The sequence below is a fragment of the Protomyctophum parallelum genome, assembly GCF_964188405.1.
Source record: "Protomyctophum parallelum genome assembly, chromosome: 1".
In the NCBI taxonomy this organism is placed as follows: Eukaryota; Metazoa; Chordata; class Actinopteri; order Myctophiformes; family Myctophidae; genus Protomyctophum; species Protomyctophum parallelum.
The window spans coordinates 26,303,475-26,325,942 of NC_139697.1; the positions used below are offsets into that span (position 1 = coordinate 26,303,475).

At 42.9% G+C, this 22,468-nt stretch overlaps 2 protein-coding genes across 2 annotated transcripts; both read left to right on the forward strand.

Moving 5' to 3' along the window:
• LOC310871319 (V-type proton ATPase subunit C 1-A-like) lies at nucleotides 1-17,501 on the forward strand. Its single transcript, XM_083782805.1, has 13 exons — nucleotides 1-154; nucleotides 2,355-2,540; nucleotides 2,914-2,981; nucleotides 3,431-3,516; nucleotides 4,006-4,100; nucleotides 4,993-5,084; nucleotides 5,324-5,422; nucleotides 6,288-6,356; nucleotides 9,346-9,438; nucleotides 9,650-9,743; nucleotides 11,130-11,227; nucleotides 14,466-14,589; nucleotides 15,242-17,501. The coding sequence occupies exons 2-13, from the start codon at nucleotides 2,409-2,411 to the stop codon at nucleotides 15,338-15,340; spliced, it is 1,149 nt and encodes a 382-aa protein (XP_083638931.1). The 5' UTR covers nucleotides 1-154; nucleotides 2,355-2,408; the 3' UTR covers nucleotides 15,341-17,501.
• A 2,545-nt stretch (nucleotides 17,502-20,046) lies between these two features.
• On the forward strand, nucleotides 20,047-22,199 carry LOC310864495 (uncharacterized protein; the record flags this gene model as incomplete). Its single annotated transcript, XM_083773183.1, has 3 exons — nucleotides 20,047-20,173; nucleotides 20,828-20,991; nucleotides 22,062-22,199. 3 exons carry the CDS (start codon nucleotides 20,047-20,049, stop codon nucleotides 22,197-22,199), a joined length of 429 nt encoding a protein of 142 aa, XP_083629309.1.
• Between the last annotated feature and the right edge of the window lie 269 nt (nucleotides 22,200-22,468).

Consider the following 22,468-nt stretch of genomic DNA (forward strand, 5'->3'; position numbering starts at 1 on the left):
TGATGTTCTTTCTGTTGAAGGACCTGCAAGCTTATCATCATCATCATCATAATAATCATCATCAGAGATATGCATACACATATCTGAGTGTGTTTTAAACATCAATTGATTGTCCTGCGTGTGGACAACAGTACGGAATCCTTTGAACGCATTGGTAAGTGATTACATAAAATACAACGGTGTCGTGACCATAACCTGCGACTGCAGTCATTGCTAGCAGGCTAATGACAGTGTAAGTGCTCTAATGCTGTGTAACCATAATAACAGTATCTTTCTTTCCCAATGTCACAGAAAGATGTAGACCTATTTATTCAACATACTCTCAATGAGTATATAATGGTTAACATTCTGAAGTGGACCCTCTTGTAAACAAGTGTGTGATGCTTTGGACTCACAGTTAACAGTTTCTGTATTGAGTTGAAATGCTTGAAATGTACTGTAATTCTGCAATCTGTTAATAAATACTTCAATCAATCAATCAATCAATCAAAGTGTTTTTGAACACACAAACACACATCATCACATCACATGATTTCCAATCACTAGATTGATGATCTCATCTGATCACACCAAGTACAGTGTGAATAACTCTTCACTCGTGACTGTTGATAGGAATATTTAGACCAAAAAGAGGAAGTTTTTTTTGTTGCAATGTGGCACTGATTTCTTTCAGGGTTGTAATAATGTCCTAGTTTGTTCTATGACAATGTTTTGTGTTGGGCAAGTTTACAAATGGTTAAGTTAATAGGTATGGTTGCTTTGTTTGGACATGCTTAGGCATAATGTTATAAATGGTTGTGTCTTGTGTTTAGACATTAGGTTAGAGCTAGTTAAGTTTAGTTATAAGGTAAAAGTTTGACGTTACAATCTTGAAGGGCTGCCAGCTACAGGCAATGGCAAGATAGTGGAGAATGGAGATCAGTTGTAACCAAGCTTGGGGTAAGATAATTATTTATTTATTTTGTTAAAATATGATTTAGAATCATTTAAAAAGAACATTCTGTTTTTGCTACCCAGACTGCTGGTGCCAACTTGCCCCTTTACCAACTCGCCCCTTTACCAACTCGCCCCGGCAAGTAAATTATGCTCCAACGGTTAAACCTAACCTTATTCCTAACCTTAACAACTTATTTCTAACTTTATTCTCAGTAAAACAAAATAAAGAATACAAGAACCGTCAGACCGTGAGGTCGGCGGATAAATCGAGGGGCGAGATGGTTTAGGGGCGACCGTACCTGATAACATTCCAACAACTGAGAGTACTTCTATATCTAGAAGAAGAATGCATTACTCCTTTGATTGATTCAAATGAGTAAGATATCACTCTAGAAGATGAATAAATGTCTCCTAGAATCTTGATTTGAAAGGCTACAGTACATTCTTTACAAGGGTCACAAGAAATATCAAATGGGGGACAAGGACAACTGAAACTGTATTTAGCAGTGACAAAATGCTTAATGTATTTTTGTATGTTTTTTGTCTTTCCCAGTTGACGTCGTCACCTAGAATAGATTAGTATATAGATTATCTATATTCTGATACTCATTGTTGCGATAGTGGTAGTTCAGTAACAGGAGTCTCCTCTTTTGCTGGAGAGACAGAGAGGAGACTAAATTTAGTAAACAGAAAATGCATTTTGGGGTTGCGAATTGCGATACTAATTGTGTCTTCAGAATAGAAAACTCACACCAGATAAAGAAGAGAAATTGGAAGTGATGACACAAAGAAGTGAGCAGACACAATAGGAACTGGAATACTATAAAATGTAAGCTAATAAATGACTACTCTGTCCTAATTGGCTGAAATTGCCATCCCTATCTGAACATTTCCTTTCTGTTTATTAAAGAGCTGGATAGATGTGGAGTCCCCTGTTACTGAACAACACTAGAGCAAAGATTACTATCAGATTATAGAGCTTTGACCTTTGACCAAAAAATAACACGCACATTCAAGTGCCTACTAGGCAGGGTGCTGGATTAAATCAAGTCATAAGTAGATAAATGAAACAATCCGCACACTATTTTCTGCTGCTTTTTTTTATCCCACAATTTTGTGACTCATTTTTCACCCCTGTGTAATTATCTAATGTGATCCTGGGCTCTACACACCCTCTGCCAACCTAGTCCCCATATATGTGGGACATGGGGAGAGGAACGGACTTGAGAACGTTACCACTTTTTAAGTAAAGAAATCTCGGAGCAGAAAATGGTGTGTGCATTTTTTCTTTTATCTACTTTTGACCTTTTAACAAAGCACCTTTTTGTCTTAACCGAAATAATATCACTTAAACTACCTTTTTTAAGTGCCCTTTAGCATTCTATCAAATAAATGATCTCCTTCTCTCCTGGTCTAAGTGAATTCTCTGTATCCGTGAGCCGGTGGACTACTGTACCTCTCTGGCAGCAGCCATGGCTGAATTCTGGTTGATCTCGGCACCGGGGGAGAAGACGTGCCAGCAGACCTGGGACAAGATGATGGTGGCCACCACACGTACCAACAACATCTCCACCAACAACAAGTTCAACATCCCGGATCTCAAGGTCATCAGCTGCATTTGCGTTTGTGTCTTTTCAGACTAAGCCTTGTCTGTAATTTCTTTTAGCAGACATGTTTTATGCAGAGCAGCTGAAGCCTGATGTGTTTGTTTATTTGACTATATGCCTTGGCTTAGTTGCAGGCCAGTGTCAGTGTTATTCTGATGAGCAGGGTTTGAAATTGGTTGATCATAACCATTCAATGCTCAAGGCTGGTCGAAAAGGCTAGAATAAATACAATACAAAGTCAAACATGAGCTCTTATCAAACAAGTTTTCAGTTCCGTATGGGGAAGTCATTGGCAAACACTGCAGTGAGGTGTTGTGGTTTCAATATTTATGAGCAATTTGAAATATTCGAATGTTTTGTCTGACAACAGGTTGGAACGCTAGACGTCTTGGTGGGCCTGTCTGACGAGCTGACGAAATTGGACACCTTTGTGGAGGGGTAAAGTGTATTGCTATAACTAGGACAACCCCATATTATTATCTGATATTTCATGATTTTTAAATACTAATTATTTATTGTGAAATTAAGTAACACTGACTTCTGTGTCCACTGCATGTTGGGAACCACAGCAGTATGGTTGGTTTAGTGGTGACAGCAAAGAGGCTCCCAAGCTAAAGTTATGTGAGGAATGCATATCACATTCTAGCACTAGTATCCAGAAGGCTGCTGCTGTCACCATGTGCCTCTTCTTCTCATCACTTAGCCATTAGGGTGCAGCATGCGTTGTCGCATGGTGAAAATAGCAGATGTGACCTTGTAGATCTGCTGTTTTTTTTGCAAATTTTTAAAATGCAACATTCTGATAATGAACATGCCCAAAATAAGGACACTAGGTTGAAAGTGGTGAAGTCATGCCTCTGAACTATAATTATTTGGGGGCTTTCTAGTGTTGTGAAGAAGGTGGCCCAATACATGGCTGATGTTCTGGAAGACAGCAGAGACAAAGTCCAGGAGAACCTGCTGGCCAACGGAGGTAATGATATTATGAATACGAAATAATTACATGTTATCATTTTGTCTTCTGTGTGTGCAACAAAGCGGTGTTCCCAAAAGTATATCCAATAAAAAGTAACACAAAAAGTAAAATAAAAATAGAGAGTGACACATAACTAGAATAATAAAGTCATATTTGACATTCACGCCAATCTGCTTTAAAAAGAACATTCTGGATTTTGGTACTCGCTGCTCCCCAGACTGGTAGTGCCGACGTATTCCAGCAAATGAGGGCAAAGCCCTGATCTTACGCCTCTGATTTTAAAGGAGTTAGAGATCATACTGTCCCTGTTGTAATGTACTGAGGGAGATTTAATGAATGTCTCCTAAAATCTAGATTTGAAAGGCTACAGGGTCACAAATATCATATGGGGGATAACAGAAACTATATTTATCGAACTGTAGTTGTAATAAGTGAGCAGTGAGAAATACGTTAAAAGTATTTTTTGTGTGGTTCTGTCTTTCCCAGTTGACCTCGTCACTTATATCACCAGATTCCAGTGGGACATGGCCAAGTATCCCATCAAACAGTCTCTGAAAAACATCTCAGATATCATTTCCAAGGTAGTCTATAGTGGAAGGTGGACAGGTTTAATATATTTTTTTATGGATTTACGTATAGCCCCTCCATTCAAAGCAGGACACAACAATGCACAACAATGTGCATTATATTCATTCACTGTTGCACTGGCTCCGGAGGTAGAGTGGCCATCTTGGAATCAGAAGGTTCACAGTTTGAGCCCCGGCTCCTCGTGTCAAAATGTCCTTGAGCAAGACAATAAAAACCTAACTGCTCCCGAAGAGCAGGTTCGTGTCCTTGTATGGTTTCCTCCAGGTGTGTGAATATATTGCAATACACATTACAAAAGCACTTTGGATGAATGAACCAATTTCCATTCACATACTAATGGAGGTGTGTGTGAAAGATGTCTTGACGTCTGCACACACCAGCCTGCACGTTGGGGTGCAGTTGGGAGTTCAGTGTCTTGTGTACTGTCTTGCTCAAGGATAGTTTGATATATTTCCAGGAGTTTCTCCAGAAAGTGCAGTGTAAAATGTTACATAATCTCAGCAGAAGATATCTCTGCTGTCGGGAGGAAACCCCATAACTCCAAAATGTAAAATTTTCAGGAAATTAAGCAATACAGCCTCATCAAAGTTGATGTAACTTTATATATTGTCAATTACTTCCATGAGAAGTGGTGGACATTTTGAGGGTCAAATGGAGTTGAGAGGTTTTGTCCAAAGCACTTTTTACTACTTTCCATTGGTTCAATATTTTCGAAACAACGCGCAGACGTAAAGGGTGTTCAATAGCACCTCAAAAACCTCAAAAATGGAGTTATGAGGTTTCCGCTCCCGACAGCAACGATATGCTCCTGTATATTTCAGACGTGGGGGGAGGTCTTTAGAATGTTTTGTAGACAACCCTAAGCACTTATTGCTTGTGTTGTAGCAATTGACTCAGATAGAAAACGACCTGAAGTCGAGAGCGTCTGCCTACAACAACCTGAAGGGCAACCTGCAAAACCTGGAGAGGAAGAATGCGTGAGTAAAGCTTCATTTGTAATCCGTAGTTAGTATGACGCATGACGGTGTTTCTTGCCTAAAAAACCCACAACTGATTTCCAAGCTGACAAAGCATTGTGACATGATTGATATACAGTTTGCAACTACATTTGGTAATTAATCCTCCATTAAGGTTCATTCGTCCAATTTCCATATAGTTCTTGATTGGCCACTCAATGGCTAACCTGTGGTATTACTGTATATGCATTGTGCTGTAGAGGGAGCCTGCTGACCAGGAGTCTGGCTGACATCGTGAAGAAAGATGATTTTGTTCTCGACTCAGAGTATCTGATTACTATGATCGTGGTCGTCCCAAAGTAAGTGCTCCACATCTGCCCTCAATCATACTTGTATTGTGTTTTGTTTGGTTCATTTCATATAGGAAGAAAACCCCCAATGCAGTAATTTTTTGTTTTTTTTACATTTAATAGATTGCACACTTTGACATCATCATCATACTATAATCATCATCATCATTATCATCATCATATCATATCATGATATCATATCATGATATAATATCATATAATATCATATCATCATCATCATCATACTATAATTCAGTCAATGTCTGAGTGTGTGTCTGTCTGTGTGTCTGTCACTGTGACTGCCATAGCTCCTCACTGCCTGCACCAATCACTCCCAATTTTCATACAGGCATTGACCATAATATGGAGGGCGTAACGAAGCCCTTTTTTCGATTTGACACATTAATGATTAATAGTGAATTTATTAGTGAATTAAAAAAGCGAAAACGCACCCAGGGAGCAGTACCCCCCGCGGCCACAAGGGGTGGGGGGGTACTGCGCCTGTCTCACAACGGGTAAGGGCTAGTGTAAATAAAACAAATAACTATCATACGAATAGTAAGCTACATTCAGTAGAAGCATACATCGCACATAGGACCTACTGTAGGCAAGAGTGTCTGTTTGAGATGATTCATTGATACTCATTAAGCCTAATTTATAATTTTCTCTATAAAAACAACTGACTGAAAAAGATTGAAAAGTTTCTACAGGCTGACCTGAACCTTCATACAACACATTACACATCTACCTGTTGGATTCGCTTTATTTGAAGTCATATGGTGTTCAGTCATTGTGATTTATCAATGTAATTTCTTCCAATATATCGTATGTTTACCTAAATGTTCAAATCTTTTTCTCCACTGTGTGTGAACAGGATTGGCTACACTGACTGGCAAACAACGTATGAATCCCTTTCCGAGATGGTGGTACCGCGCTCCACTACGTATGTTTTAGCACCTACATTCAATAGATGAGATTGTCAGCGTTGTGGCGATGACATTGTGTATTGAGTCAATAATGTTGGCGATCGTCTCGATGTAAAGGCGATTTTGGGTTCGCAAAAAATACGACCTTTTAATTTAGTTTTTAATGTGTGTGTTTTTCTTAAAAGAAAATTCAATGGCAAAAATAAACAAAATAGCTGTTTTACAAGCTCACAATACGTTTAAATAATGTTTGCTATTTTTGCACGACACTGTTTCATGATGAATTATAAAATAGGCTTAATCAGACTAATCAATTTAGTTGATTACCGGTATAACACAAACTTAATTTTCACATCAATTTGTTGATAATGTTTTTTAAATAATTATCCAAAGAAACACTTCTCAATTCCACTAATCAAAAACATAATTGATACAATAATTGCCAAGGAAGTAGTCTATAGTTACAGCCCCTAAAATCAATATTTTACTTTTTTCATGTACCAAATATGATCTCAAACTCTAGAATGCCGTGTTTTCTTCAAACCAGCCCCTTCTCTTGTAATTAATTGCAGCCTCTCACTGGCAGGCACGGTGTGATGCCGTAACCTAGCAACCTTTGTTGACAGAATATAATACAATGCCCTTCGTTGAGGAGAAATGCACGTCCACTGTTCCAAAACGGAGATCCCCGACAAAGAGGACTTTGTTTTGGATCATGAGATTTTAACAAGTTATTTTTGTTATTCAAAGATCTTTTCTGATAATTGCTTTTCTGATAATTGACAGACGTCATCTTCATTTTAGAGATATGGAAATGCAGATTATCCTTTCATAAATTGTAGTGCTAGTGGCCTAGTGCTATTTTCTTGACATATTTGGTCGATCAAACAGGACAGTAGTGAAAGAGGGTTACGGAGGGTTCCGAAGCCTGCTATAGAGCGTCGCAGTCCCGCCCCCTTTCATGACGACGCCAGGCCCAGGAAATAATTCACAATACATTTTCCCCATAGACGTTTTTAAAAGTATTTATTTAAAGACTTTTTAAGTGTCGTACGAAGCCAACTTGAGTCGTGACAAATCATGACCGCAAACACAATCTTTTGGACCAAACAAATAATTACAAAGAAGAAAAACAACAGCAAAAGTGTTGTAACCTGCCGATTTTTTCTTCCTTCTAATTATTTGTTCGGCCCAAAACATTGTGTTTTATTGTCATGATTTGTCACGTTAAGAGTTGGCTTTGTCCGCGGCATAAACGTCTTTAAATAAATACTTTTTGAAAGGTCTATGAGGAAAATTAACAGTGAATTCTTTTCCGGGTCTCTCGAGGGGGCGGGACTGCGACGCTCTATTCTGAGGCATCGCCATTCCAACACGCCGCATTACTAACCCCATTCCCTAACCCTAAACCTAACCGCATGCGGTAGTCGGAATGGCGGTGCATTGGAATGCCACTATGTCCCTGTGAAGGTAGATATGGGTGATTGCATATACTGCACAATTAAGTGGATCTTTTTTTAAAGTCATTTTATGTCTTACAATTGTGTAGTCATGAATTCTTGAATTCAAACATTGTGAACAAGACAACCCATCTTTGCAGTAATTAGGCTCACAGAGGCACAATATAATACATCATATACAATTTGGCCAAAAGAAAGCACAAGAAAAAAAAAAACATACAAGTGTGCATATATTTTATCTTGGAGTTCGGCTCTGCTACATTTTTCTCCCTGCTCGGTACAATTAAACACCATCATTAAACATTAACCCATTCTGAACGTTATACTTCAGCTATTGAAAATACATATAGTTTCTGGGGTCCTTGATATGAAATCTTGAGCACCACTGAAAACTGTCAGGATTTAGAAGACATTTGTAGAATCGTCCTCAGGTTTAAATGGGTTAAGAGCAGGGAGATAGATATACAATAACAACCCCCGGGCCAGACTACAGAAATAGCAGAGCCCACCGGTGGTGCTGGGGTGGCGGTGGGAAAAAACATTGCTTAACAACAATCAGGAACCATATGCAGAAGGAAGGCAGGAAGAATGCATGCAGTCTAGGTGAGCTTAAAGGAGAATTCCATGCTAGAAGGCTTTCTTACCTTTCTTTGTAGTTGTTACGTCCCTACCAAAGAGGTCCAGGTGTTATTTTGTACAAAAGGTCCTTTTTGGCTATTTCCCCTACCATAAGCCCTAAATGAATTGCATTGAATTGAATGGGAATTGAATGGGGCTATGGGGTGTTGTGCTAATTCGCTTATTTCCATCGCTCAAAATTGAAAAAGAATTGTATATATCCTCTCTTTATAATGTAAATAATATCCCAAGCGGCAAAGTTTACTACTTATTTCGATGGAAATAAGCAAATTAGCACAACACCCCATAGCCCCATTCAATTCCCATTCAATTCAATACAATTGATTGAGCGCTTATGGTAGGGGAAATAGCCAATAAGGAGCTTTTGCACAAAAAAACACCTGGACCTCTTTGGTGGGGACATAACAACTAAAAAGAAAGGTAAGAAAGCATTCTAGCATGGAATTCTCCTTTAAATACCCCGCCCAATTGGTCAGCTGACTGCCACATCAGCGTATGACATGTGGGTCTTGCAAACACTGTATACACTCACATAGTAATGCAAACACTGTATACACTCACATAGTAATGCAGCCTACCCCTCGAGTATATGTACATATGTGCCCTTGAGCATAGAACGAAGCCGAGTATATCTGCCTGAACTAACTCTGCAAGCTACGTATCATATATGTTCTGCATGCAGCACGGCCACACGACAAAGTAAAAGCACATTACGAATACCACATAAATAAGGCTATAGTCCTCCCTGCTGCAGTTGTAAAAATCTGACCCGAGGCCCTTCGCCGCATGTCGTCCTCTCTCTCTCTCTCTTATTGTCACTAAAGGTGACAATATAATATTATTATTATTTACCTTTTAACAACCTGTATTCCAACTCTTCCGTCCTTGTGTGTCCTCTCCTCTATAGCCTCCTGTTTGAGGACAACGACAGTGGCCTGTTCAGCGTGACCCTCTTCAGGAAGGCCATTGACGACTTCAAACACAAAGCCAGGGAGAACAAGTAATGACGGGCTTGTTTTTTTTTTGTCCTAACAATTGAACCAGCCAATCACAATTGTGCTTGCAGCCACTCCAGTTAGCATGACGTAGGCATCCATGTGCTTGAGCATCACTTTACAGAGGATGCGTGCGTAAGTGCGTGCGCGTGCGTGCGTGTTGCACTGGTGATTGATGACCAGCCTCTCTCCTGTTTGTGCCGTGTTGTTTGCCAGGTTTACGGTGCGTGAGTTTCAGTACAATGAGGAGGAGATGAAGGCAGACAAAGAGGAGATGACGCGCCTGTCCACCGACAAGAAGAAACAGTTTGTATGTCTTTTTTTTTTTTATATATATATTTTTTATCCCACGATTTTGTAACCCATTTTTCACCCCTGTGTCAATCATCTAATGTGATCCTGGGCTCTACACACCCTCCACCAACCTAGTCCCCATCAGTTTGTATATCTTTTAACCCATTTTGGACTGAGGTCGATTAAAAAAACCTCATGTTTCTATGTGAGTGGTACTCAACCTTTTTTCATGTCAAGAACCCCCCAGAATTAACTGTATTTGGCCGAGGACTCCCATCTGAAAATATGTTTCCCCCGGAAGTAAAGATTTGAGCTAAAAATGCTCTCAAATAATATATATTCAAAGATTTGTGCCACATTTTCACGATTTTTCAAAAATAGCAGATCTACACGAGTCGGTTTGCACGCGTCCGTTTGTAGCACGGAAAGGGATGATTTGATTAGGTGCTGTGTGATGATAAAAGCGTCCCTCACTTCACATGAGTGTGATTTGTTTTTTTACTACAAAGAAAATGTGTAAATGCAGCAGACTATTTATAGCGAACAGTTCAATTGATCGCTGCAGGTAAAAAGTGCCGCCTCTTCCAAAAGGACTTCATCTTTAGAATAGGTAAAATAGCCGATCTACAAGCGACGTTGTAGATATGCTATTAACTATTTCTGTGGCCTTTTTTCTGCCTATATTTTGATAGTACATGAAGATTGACAGGAAATGGAGAGATAGACGGGGTGACATGCAGCAAAGGTCACCAGGCTCGGGAACCCACAACTTGCTTGCATTAGACTAGACTCGAGCATTGGAGCAGTGGTTCCCAAAATGGGGTCCGGGGACCCCCAGGGGTACCTGAGGGAGTTCCAGGGGGTCCCCAGCTAAATGATAGTTTGGAACGAAATGGACCCTTATGGGTCTGTAAACAAATGGAACGAAATGGACCCTAACTGGTCCATTTGGTTCCATTTGTACACTCTCAGAGTTAAAATAACATTGATTTTACAATATAAATTGGGGGTCCCAGAGATAGAAATGCCATTAAATGGCTAAACTAATGCATGTCAACCTGGGGGTCCTTGAAATTAAACGGGTTGAGAATCACTGCTAGAGCTGTAATAATCTTCTCTCATGGGGGTCCTTGGCATATCTTTTCAAATGGGGATCCCCGGGCTGATTAGTGTCAATTTGGGGGTCCTTGACATGAAAGAGTTTGAGAACCACTGTATTAGAGACTTGCATTTCTACGTATGCCAGTGCCACTAGGCCACTAACAATTTTTTTTATTGTTTAGAATTTTCTGTAATCTCTCACCAACAATGACATGCCCAATAGAGGGATGCCTGGTTGAAAGTGGTTAACTCTTTGGTGTCCTGCTCATTTTAAATGTGTCCCCTAATTTCGTTTATACAGGGGCCCTTGGTACGATGGCTGAAAGTGAACTTCAGCGAGGCCTTCATCGCATGGATCCACATCAAAGCCCTGCGTGTATTTGTGGAGTCGGTCTTAAGGTGAGGAAGACTACCTCCTACACTTGTTTTACGTCATATATATACATTTGAGCCGCTAACAAGTTGTGAGCGAACATTTCGTGCGCAGTTCAGTTCGGCAAGTCATAGACCGTTGGGTTCCGTGACGCATGATGAGCAGACAATTGGACTCGAGTCATAGTGACTCGACTCGAGTCTGACTCGAGTCGCATATTTGACGACTTGCGACTTGACTCGGACTTTGAATGTAAAGACTTGCGACTCGACTCGGACTTGGAAGGTAAAAGACCAACGAGACTTGAGACTCGACTCTGACTTGCTAGCCAATGACTCCCGACTCGACTCGACTCGAGACAAGATGACTCGTGACTTGTTTTATTTCCGAGCATACGGTATTTGAATACAGCGTCGGTGGGCAGCATGCTGCGCATATGCAAAGCAACTCCACTCGCACACTAAGGCAAAACATTTATTTTCACCACACAGCTGCAGTAGATTGAAAAGTTGCTTCCTACCTTTGAGTTAGTGTTGCTGAAAGACACCCAGATCCAATTGTATATTCCATATTTCCATATGTACTAACTAAGTGTGAACTATAGTGTCAACACAGAGGCATACAGTGACAGTTGTGAGCATGCGCAGATTGCACTACCTCTGCTAAAGCGTAAAGGGTACAAAACGGCCATTAGGGGGAGCCATAGTACAGTGAAATACAGTGGGGAATATCTATTGATTCATTGATTGAATACTTTATTGGCAGAAATGTATCATTATAGGGTACAGTCAAACACTGACCAAAAAGGGATCACTGAAAAAAGTCCTTGCTGTCTTGTTTCCATTCGGTCCTGGGTAATCAATTCATAATCATTAAGTCACATGACAAATAACAAAATTCAAATTATCATAAAAAAATAAGATATGTATGTCTGCAGGTTGGGGAACAAAGAAGGGCTTATAAGGAGGTGGGGGTAGTCACTAGACATAGGTGGGGGGGCAATCTTTTTTTTATTGATTTTTATTTAATATAAATACAGTGGAATACCGAGGTATAGGTTATCAATACCGGCACCGTACCATACTGTAAAATCTCATACCGTGGCATGCCTAGACTTGACACAACCTTGTGACTCGACTTGTGACTCGGCTTGACTTGCCCACAACAGAAAGACTTGGGACTCGACTTGGACTTGGGACCAAATGACTTGGGACTCGACTTGGGACTCGGACCTGAGGGTTGGATTGACTTGGGACTCGACTTGGACTTGGGACCAAATGACTTGGGACTCGACTTGGGACTCGGACCTGAGGGTTTGGTTTGACTTGGGACTCGACTTGGACTTGGGACCAAATGACTTGGGACTCGACTTGGACTCGGACCGGAGCGACTTGAACAATTGTCTGATGATGAGCATGTGGAAGTGCCGTCCGCCTAGTATGCCTGTGCTCCGCGGCCCACGATACGTCACCGACCCTACCTGTGCGCTTTCACCTCAGCTCCGTGGTTTCCCTTTCCGTCTCATGCGATGGCCCGAGAATTGGCGCAGAAGCAACAACACGGAACAGCTGACACACAACATTCACGGAGAGAAAACCAACAACATGGAACAACGACACAACCGGCCCAGCACGGAAAACACACGGTCAGGAGTAGGCACAAATCAAGTGTGTCTGTGTGTCTCACTCGGATCGCACTGCGACCCAGATTCGTGGCTTTAGACGTGAGACAGGCGGATCGAGCTTCTTTACTGTAATGCCTCCATACTCTATAGCAATTTGCTGTTTAATGTTGCATTAGAAATACATAAATTAAATGGGTGTTCTGATCAGGCTGAAACGTTGCTGTATTATGGAGTTAAGTCAAAGATTACTGATGTCTTAAGGGCCTTTCAAACGTGAAGCGAGGAACGCAGGTGTTGTTGCCTGGATCAATGACTCCTCCAGGTCTGCTCAAGAGGGGCGCAACAACACAAGCGTAAAAAAAAAGCTAAACCGTTTCCAGGTCTGAGTTGCGGGTGTGTGCACGAAACGAGCACGCGCACAACAAATTCACGGCACTGAACTATAGGCACGTTATGTCGCTTCACGTTTGAAAGGCCCTTAAGGCTGTACCCTAGCCCTGTTTTTAGGATTCCAACTTCAGCAGGGATTTTCGAGCGGAACTAATCGTTTCTGATTAAAAATTTAAATGAATCAGACCCGTCTGAACCGAGTGGTGCTGCTGGGGTGTCAGACTATTGGTTGTCGGACTATTGCATGCCTAATTGTTTATTGCCTACACTCTCTTCATATTGTGTGCCAAGCTCACTAGTGTATTCACATTCTCGGGGAGAAGGCTGCACTTTCTCTTAACAATATACAGTATCCCGCAGTGGAAAATATGCATTCTGATGGCGTGGAAGTAGCCTGGGGTCCACCTATGCTTTCTATGGCATAGGCAGCTCCCGGCAGGATCCGCCGGGAGAATCTAGACGCAGCTGCGCGACATGAGACTAATTAATTAGAGCGACAGAGAGAGGAGTGTGTGTGCGTCAATTTAACAAAGGTGCAGACAATCAGAAATCAGCAGAGAGTGATCAACGTTTACGCTACTCTATTCCGAATTGAAGTGGACTCGGTCCCAGACTTTTCTCCCTGGTGGCTGGGATACAAAGACAGTGTTTTGCTACCCTTGCAAGTTTTGGGTAGCGGTCACAATTTGCCTTTCACCACATTAGCCGCCAGCCGGACTTGGCTTTAGACTTGTTGTGAAGGTAATGATCCATCTCTTTTTTTGGCACCGCCGTCACCTTCCTCCCTCTCGTCCTCTTCATCCTCCACCTTTGGGCCGGTGGTCCTGCCGCCGCAGCAGCCGTCTCCTCTCCCTCTTCCTCACGTGCACAGTCTTCCTCGGTTGTGTCACGCTGGTGTTAAGTGATCAGCAAGGGGAACAACCTGGAAATAAAATGACCCTTTAACTCATTTTGGGCGGGAACCCCTTTTGGTGTTAAGCATTATGTTATACTTTAGCTATTGAAAAATAGCAGATCTACAAGCTCATAGCGCGGCACCGAAAAAGAAAAAACATTCGAAGCCCATTAAGTAAAGTTCGAGCCCATTTATTAAGATTCGAGTGCCAACGTAACTAGCGATTATCCGAACCTCCGAAGGTTCGGGGACAGCGTTGCTGATCGCATGGAAGTCCTAGATCCACATTGTGGTTCCGCATGTTGACCCTGAGATCCACATAATTCCATTTTTCTTCACAAATCCTCTATTGTAGATACGGTCTTCCAGTCAACTTCCAGGCCATGTTGCTTCAGCCCAACAGGAAGAACATGAAGAAGTTGCGGGAGGTTCTGTATGAGCTCTACACTTACCTGGACAGCAGCGCTTCCATCATTGACGTGAGTCTCCTCCTGTGGCACTTCTCACTTCCCAATAGCTCTGTTGATGCACTTCCCGTTGATCACAATGTAGTCTTGCGTAGCCAGGCAACTATTCCACAATCTCCGAATGCTATAGAGTCTGGACGTATAGCCCCCATGAGCTGAGTAAGGAAGCTGCCATTTCCGTTCACGAAAATATATTTTAAAATATCTTTAAATTTAATTTTTGTATTTTCTTTTCTGCTAAGCAACAAGCTATATATATGCTTAGATGATTTCTATTTATATTACAATAAATTTGTGTATATATATATATATATATATATACATACATACATACATACATACAGTGGCCTTGTGGTTAGAGTGTCCGCCCTGAGACTGGGAGGTCGGGGTTCGATCCCCGGCCGGGTCATACCAAAGACTCTAAATAATGGGACCCAGTACCTCCCTACTTGACACTCAGCATCAAGGGTTGGATTGGGGGTGGGAAGTGAGGACGCTGGCGTCGACTGTTTGCAGCTTCACCTCCCAATGTATGAATTAATTAACCATTGTAAAGCACTTTGAGTAGGCACGTAGTGCATAGAAAAGGGCTATAAAAATGCAATTCATTCATTATTACATACATACATACATTATAAGTGGTTTATTGCTATCTGGTCCGCAGGCGGCTATGGACATCCCAGGTCTGAATCTGAGCCAGCAGGAGTATTACCCCTACGTTTACTACAAGATTGACTGCAACCTGCTCGACTTCAAGCACTAAGAGACTAACATCTGTCCTACCCATGGAAACCCACTCTGTCGACCATAGACAGCATTCTGACACCACTTAAACAAGCTACCAGCTGTCATTTTCCATCTCCCAATCTCTCTCTTTCTATCTCTCTTTCACATACAACATTCCTTTAATGTACCCAATGGCCCATATTTATAAAGCTATGGGGAAGAGAAGTGCTGTTTACAGGTATCCCCTTTATTTCCCCCATTTTTCACCCCACTTTAGTTGTTACGACAATTCTCCCCCCATGTGTATAGTGAATCAACCCCTACTATTTGATCTTGGGGAGGGTGTCGGTGTAAGCACACCTAAGATTCCATGCGCGGACAAAAGAAGCTGTCTGCCGGCGTCTCTTCCGGGTTTTCAGACCGCTGGTGAGTGGAAATGAAGCTCCACCCATGTCGGCCAGATTCCCGGAAAAGCTTACCCCAGCAGCGCTTGGGTGGAGCTTCATTTCCATCCACCAACTGTCTAAAAACCCGGAAGTAGCCTGACCTAAGCAGAGACATTTCTGGCCTAGATGGGAGGGTCGCGTCTCAGAAAAGCGCGCACCCTGATTGGATCTCATCGATCTGTCCGTCACCCCCGGCCCCTCCTCTCCCCCCTAGTGCAGCGCTACGTCACATCATTTAGAGCGACGCCTACGCGGAAGGGTTGACTCCCACTTTTAGACTGGTTCAGCCCACGGCTTTTTCCAGGCTTTCATCTTTCGCGCAGACGAAATGAAAGCCTGGGTATCGAGGCTAACCCGGAAGAGACGCCGGCAGACAGCTTCTTTTGGCCGCGCATGGAAGCTTAGGTGTGCCCAGAGTGTCAGTAGACAACCCTGTCTCTCCACCGATGGAATCGCCAGCCAACTCTTCACCTGATGGTGAAGTTTCATGAGAGGGCATACTGTGTGTGCACAGTATGCCTATCGTTCCCAGTTCCGTTCCCTGTTGAACAGGCAGTCCCAGACAACTTTTAGGAGTAGCTAGATCACCCTCCCTGCCTCCCATGGCTTTCCCCTTCCCCATCTGTGTTCGGCCGGCCAAGCCGCATTGCACCACAGAGGATTCGAACCCCCAGTCTCCACGATATAGCACCTGACGTTCTACCATACTCGATGCATAAGGGAGCCCCTGAACTGTCTTTTGTCTTAAAGTTCTGTGACCATGTCTCCATTTCCCTCCTACACATGCAGCCTGATTTATAGGTTGTTCAGCTTAAAGGGCCTTGAAAACGGGGAGCGAGGAACGCACACGTTGTTGCCTGGATGCTTGCAACAATGCAAGCATAACAAAAGCTAAACCGAATCTAGGTCTGGTGTGTCGTGGACATGTGCACGAAACGAGCACGCGCGCAACAAATTCACGGGACAGCGCTCACGTAAATACGCTTGTGTTGTCGCACCGCGGCTTCTCCGAGCACAAACGGGTCTCATTGAAAATCAACTATAGGCGCGTTTTATCGCTCCCCATTTTCAAGGCCCTTTATTGGACATTTTTCATTATTGATGTCCTCAAGGGTTTACGTAACAATTCACTATGGCAAAAATGGATATGGTGAATATTGGACTTCAGATGCACGGTAAAAATCGTCTGCAATAATTTTACCCTGAGTGTGTAAAGACTTACACTGAGAATTTGACTGTAGTTGGCTTTTACCCTTTATTCTGCTACTAGTACCGGGATCGGTTCATGTTCAAGGGGAAATGGTACAAATACACAGTATATATATATATGTATGTTAAAGACGGTATTTATTTTAAGATTGTAAAAGCAATGGGTGGAAACGGTCATTTCTTTGTTGTTTTGAAGGTGTGGTGTGTTTTGTCTAGCTCCGTGTGGAATGTCTGTTTAGAAGTAGAAGATGTGACGAGATGCATCTGAGCCACTGTCACCGTGAAATACAGCTCATTTTATCAAGAGGCAATATGTTTAACTGTATGCTACCACCATTTCTGTATATTATATTTAAGAAAATAATATATAACTATATAATGTGCAAATGCTGTATTGTCGACATGTATTTGAAAAATGAAAACTGTCAAAGTGAAAAACATCAAAAATAAATGTGTGTGTGATATCTACTGTAAATGCCCTGTATTTGGAAGTCAAATGTCCATGCATTTGTACTGCAGAATAAATGTGGCTGTTGGTAACGACGTAAAGGTCAGTATTGTTTTTCATGGGCTTCCGTGATTATTATCCGTGATTATTATTGATGAGGTGATGATCAATACTGTGACGCAGGTAGGGAGCAAGCTACAGCTGGATCCCGCTAGACTGAGGATAAAGACTCCAATTCAACCGATAACTATAGGCCACCTGAGCATGATATTATGCCTGTGCAACTGACTCCAAAATTATTAATTGTTTTAAAGGAGCTCCACCATGAATTTGACATTTTCCAAGATGTTTTGTGTTTTTAGCTTCCCCAGTGTATTTTTTCATCCATCCATCAGTCTGCAACCTCTTATCCGTAGTCGGGTCGCAGGGGCAACAGCTCCACCAGAGAGCTCCAGACTTCCCTTTCCAGAGCAACATTAGTGACTTCCTCCTGGGGGATCCCGAGGCGTTCCAAGGCCAGTGAGTCGATGTAATCCCTCCATCTGTGCCTTGGTCTGCCCCGGGGTCTCCTCCCAGTGGGACGTGCGTCGACGACCTTCCTAGGGAGACGCCCGAGAGGCATGACCAGATGCCAGAACCACCTGGCTCCTTTCCAGGCGAAGGAGCAGCGGCTCTACTCGTGAGTCTCTCCCGTGTGACTGAACTTCTCACCCTATCTCTAAGGGGGGCTTCCAGACCCCAGAGAAAACTCCAGACCACAGAAAATCCACTGAATGTTCAAAGTTCAGGTTTTTTTTTGGGTGTAATTGAGGTAATACCTAAACCTTTGATACAATATAACTATAGGCCTACGTATGGTAGATCATGTTAATTAATATAACTATAGTAGTCTACTTCTGTATAACTACCACATCTGTGTGGTAGAGTAGAGCCATGTTAATACAATATTGATTGTATATTTTAGTACACTGCTGTGATTGGTCGGACAGCTCCCAGCTCTTCTACTGAGACATTAAACAGACTGCGGTGTTGGGTAGGAGTAGGACACCTACAGTAATAGGCCTACTGCCTGAAGCTCATACGCACACATGTCCCTTATTGTCTCCACCAGGCCGAAGGCATGTGGGGAGAGTATGTTTTGCACTCCGTCCGTCCGTGTGTCCGTCCGTCCGTGTGTGTGTCCGTCCATGTGTCCGTCCGTCCGTCCGTGTGTCCGTGAGCAGCTAATCTCGGCCACCGTTAACCCGGTCCATGCCACATTTTGCACACACACTCCCTGGATGCCAACGATGAACCTCTGCCCCAAACTTTCCAGAACGGCCTGTTATAGCGCCACCAGGAGGCCGCTTTGTGCAAAACAAGTTTTTGCACAGTACACCTACAGATTTTGCCCAAACATCACGCAAATTGGTACACAGTCTCTCTAGAGCCATTCAACGAAACCGGTCTTTCAGATTTCTCAGACTCCATCCTGATTGGTTAAGATTGGCTTCCAAAGTTCACAGGAGTGCTCAGTTTCAAACAAAATGCTGCAAATCATGAACACATCGCGTGATTTCCGTGAAATTGTGCACCCACATTCCCACTAGGCCGAGGACGAAATGCCACATGAACAATTTCAACTCAGACTCAAGGTGGCGCTATAACTGGCCAAAAAGTGTTTTTACCTCTAACTGCACGGATCTGTGGATAACTTTGTATGCCAACTCCCTAGAGGCCAAGGAAAAACCTTTGCCTGGAATTTTTCACATCTGCTCTTTATAGCGCCACCAGGAGGCCTACATATGTAAAACACATTTTCTATTATTACTCCTTCAGATTTTATCCAAATTTCACGCAAATCGGTATACACTATCTCCATAGTCATGTGATCAACACGGAGCGCCACCATTTCCCATCTTCCATCCTGATTGGCTAAGATTGGCTTCCAAAGCTCACACGATTCGTCCATTTCGAAAAAAGGCCACAAATCACAAACACAGTGTGCAATTTCCGTTAAATTATACACGCACATTTTCACTAGGCCGAGGACGACATGCCACAATTTTTTCCTCAAAATCAGCCTCCTGTTTTTAGCTATAACTGCATCGATCTGTATACAACTTATGTATGCACACATGGAAAAACATTGTACCTGCATCCCTCCAACACGAACCTCCGGCCCAAATCTTCCTCAACAGCCTGTTATAGCGCCACCATGAGGCCACAACCTGCCCTGGTGGAGACCTGTGCCGATTGGCACTTTGTCTAGTTATTGTATTGGATTTGATTGTGGGGCAGAAAACTGGTGTGGTCTGTATGGTAGACATGTCACCTGACCACCAGACCAGATGTGGTAGGACAGAATCAGGTTTACGGATTGCAGCTTTTAGCGGGGGTTAGGCTCCAGTCCAGTGCATCACTGTCGGGGGCCGCTTACTGTGCACTGCATGTGTGAGCATTAACGCGCATCACCAAATCACCATCCGTCACTGACTGACTGCTGCCTAAAGTGCCTATAGCGTTGGATGCAAACGGGAAGGCTAGTAACGTCGGAGGAGGATGCTGCTGCTGTGCTGTCACTTTAAACAAAAACAACACCCTGCGTTTAACCGGGTGCAGGTCGACTAGCACCCCCGTCGCGAGTGATCTGTCTTCCCGATGGGTTGCGGAGGGAGCCGGGCTGACGCGATCATTGAGCCTCGGTACCATGAGAGCTGGACCAGGGAGACAGAGTCTACGTGGCTCACCAACACCGATGTAGAGACCACTCTGCCCGGGATAAACAGTAAGGAGACCAGACAGGAGCTGCACGTATATGGTGTCTGTCTGTCTGTCTGTCTGTCTGTCTGTCTGTCTGTCTGTCTGTCTGTCTGTCTGTCTGACTGACTGACTGACTGACTGGTTGAATGAAACACAATAATAAAAGACAAGTAAAACTGAAACACATCAGCCGGATAAAGGACATGTCATATCGAGGCTATCAAATGCCATAATTCAAGGCTCATGATGTGACAAATAAATGCGTCCAATATCTTTGCTAAAAAACTGTTGTCACGGCTCAGTCACGAAATTAACCATTTTCACCCTGGCGTGTCTCTCTATTTTGGGCATGTCATCATTATAGATGATTTAAATTATATTTAAATTACAAATGTACATGCATTTGTGATGCAGTACAAAAACAAAATAGAATATCGACAAGCTCGATCACAACGTGTGGCATGGTGACTTGTTTGTGAGATTGTTTTTCTTCAAAATAGAGCAGTAGACTACTGTGGTCAGTTCCAGCAGACAGTGCAGTATACACAACATGCCTGAATCTATATGGTCTCCCAGACTCTCACCCATATAGTGTAGGTTTGACTTGATGTTTCACAAATCAGGCTGTGTTGCATATAGGCCTAAACAGGTCTGTATATCTACTGTGTAACACTAACAGGTAAAGGTTTGGAGGGCTGTCTGAAAGAGAAGAGGATGGTGAACACAGGGACCCAGTGTGGGAAGCAGGGCCTCACCCTCAGCAGCAGCACCACCGCCACTACCACCACCACCACTGGATGCAACCATCAGAGAAGAGCCAGGCGATCCGGTTCCTGTAATGATGTATGTAATGTAACAAGTGGTGGAAAAGATACACATTACAAACAGTGTTGTTTTTGGCATCAAATTTATATTTTTAGTTTTAGTCATTGTCTCTTGAATAGTTTTCATTTTAGTTTCAGTCACATTTTAGTCACCCGGAATGTCTTAGTGTTAGTCTAGTTTTAGTTTGATTAAATATCATAAGATTTTAGTCGACTGAATCTACAATTGATTTAGTTGACTAAAATGTATTTTGGCGGGCCTTGACGCCGTCGTAATCACTGCGACGCGTTGTGAGCTTGTAGATCGGCTATATGTCAGTGGAAAAAGGTAGTCGACAAACATTTTACATCTTAGTTTTAGTCGACGAAATCAACACTGGATACAAACTAGATAAAGTGCCCCAAGTCTCCACCAGGGCAGGTCAGATTGTGGCCTCCTGGTGGCGTCAATGTGAAAAGGGTGCCATCCAAGGCCTTGGATGGCAATTGGATTATTTGAGGCAGTTTGTTCCAAAAATGTGTTTTGCAAAAATCCACACGTTGGTGGCACTATAACAGACCAATGTGAAAAGGGTGGGATATATTCCTCAGCCTAGTAGGAAAGCCTGTGAAAGATTTCAAGTAAATTGCATGCTGCGTTCATGATTTGAGGCTTTTTGTTCAAAACGGGCCAACCCTGAAAACCTTGCCAATGTTGGCCAATTCGGATGGAATATGAAATATCAGACAGATCCATCTTGAACACATGACAATAGAGATACTGTGTAACGATTTGCGGAAGTTTTGGACAGAATCAGGAGGAGTAATATATAATACAATGTGTTTTACAAAAGTCGGCCTCCTGGCAGTGCTATAACAGGCCGTTCTGGAAATTTTGGTTCATCGTTGGCTCGCAGCATGTACAGTACGTGCTGTGAGCATCAGCTATTTTTGAATAGTCAACACTAAAATCTAAAATGACACATGCTTAACCGTACTGAACCGTCACATACTTGTTATTGGACTCTACACGCAGACAGTCTCTCTGTTTAGCTTGTTGGTGTTTCAATCGCATAGCGTTGATGAATCCTGCATGTTCTGCTTCCACAGCAGAGCACCCGAGACTCCAGAAGGAGAGCGTCGAAGGAGACCACTTCTAAGGACACCACTTCTAAGGACTCGCCACCACCAGTCGGCGTCAACGGCGCCGGAGATGCCGAACCCGTAAAGGAACGTGACGAAAGATGAAGAAGAGGTTCTGTGAGGAGGAGTAGGATGAGGAAGGATGGAGATGTGTGCGTGAGTGGGCTCAGCAGGCAGTTCATTGGACTGTGAGATAATGGCTCACACGGAAGTGACTCTGGTGACCTTGGGTACCATTAAGCACCTGCGCCGCGTGCGTCGGCCTCCCCTTCATCTTGGGATGATGCTTGCATCTCATGTTTGTGCAAAATACATATGTGTATAGATTAGAACAGGGAATGGATCGGACAGTGGAGGCCAGGGAATGTATTTGT

Bases quoted from the DNA above. Each gene is read 5' to 3' on its own strand.
- LOC310871319 (XM_083782805.1), top strand. From the start codon at position 2,409: ATGGCTGAATTCTGGTTGATCTCGGCACCGGGGGAGAAGACGTGCCAG. The intron at 2,541-2,913 runs GTCATCAGCTGC...GTCTGACAACAG, and splicing joins TCAACATCCCGGATCTCAAG to GTTGGAACGCTAGACGTCTT. The intron at 4,101-4,992 runs GTAGTCTATAGT...CTTGTGTTGTAG, and splicing joins TCTCAGATATCATTTCCAAG to CAATTGACTCAGATAGAAAA.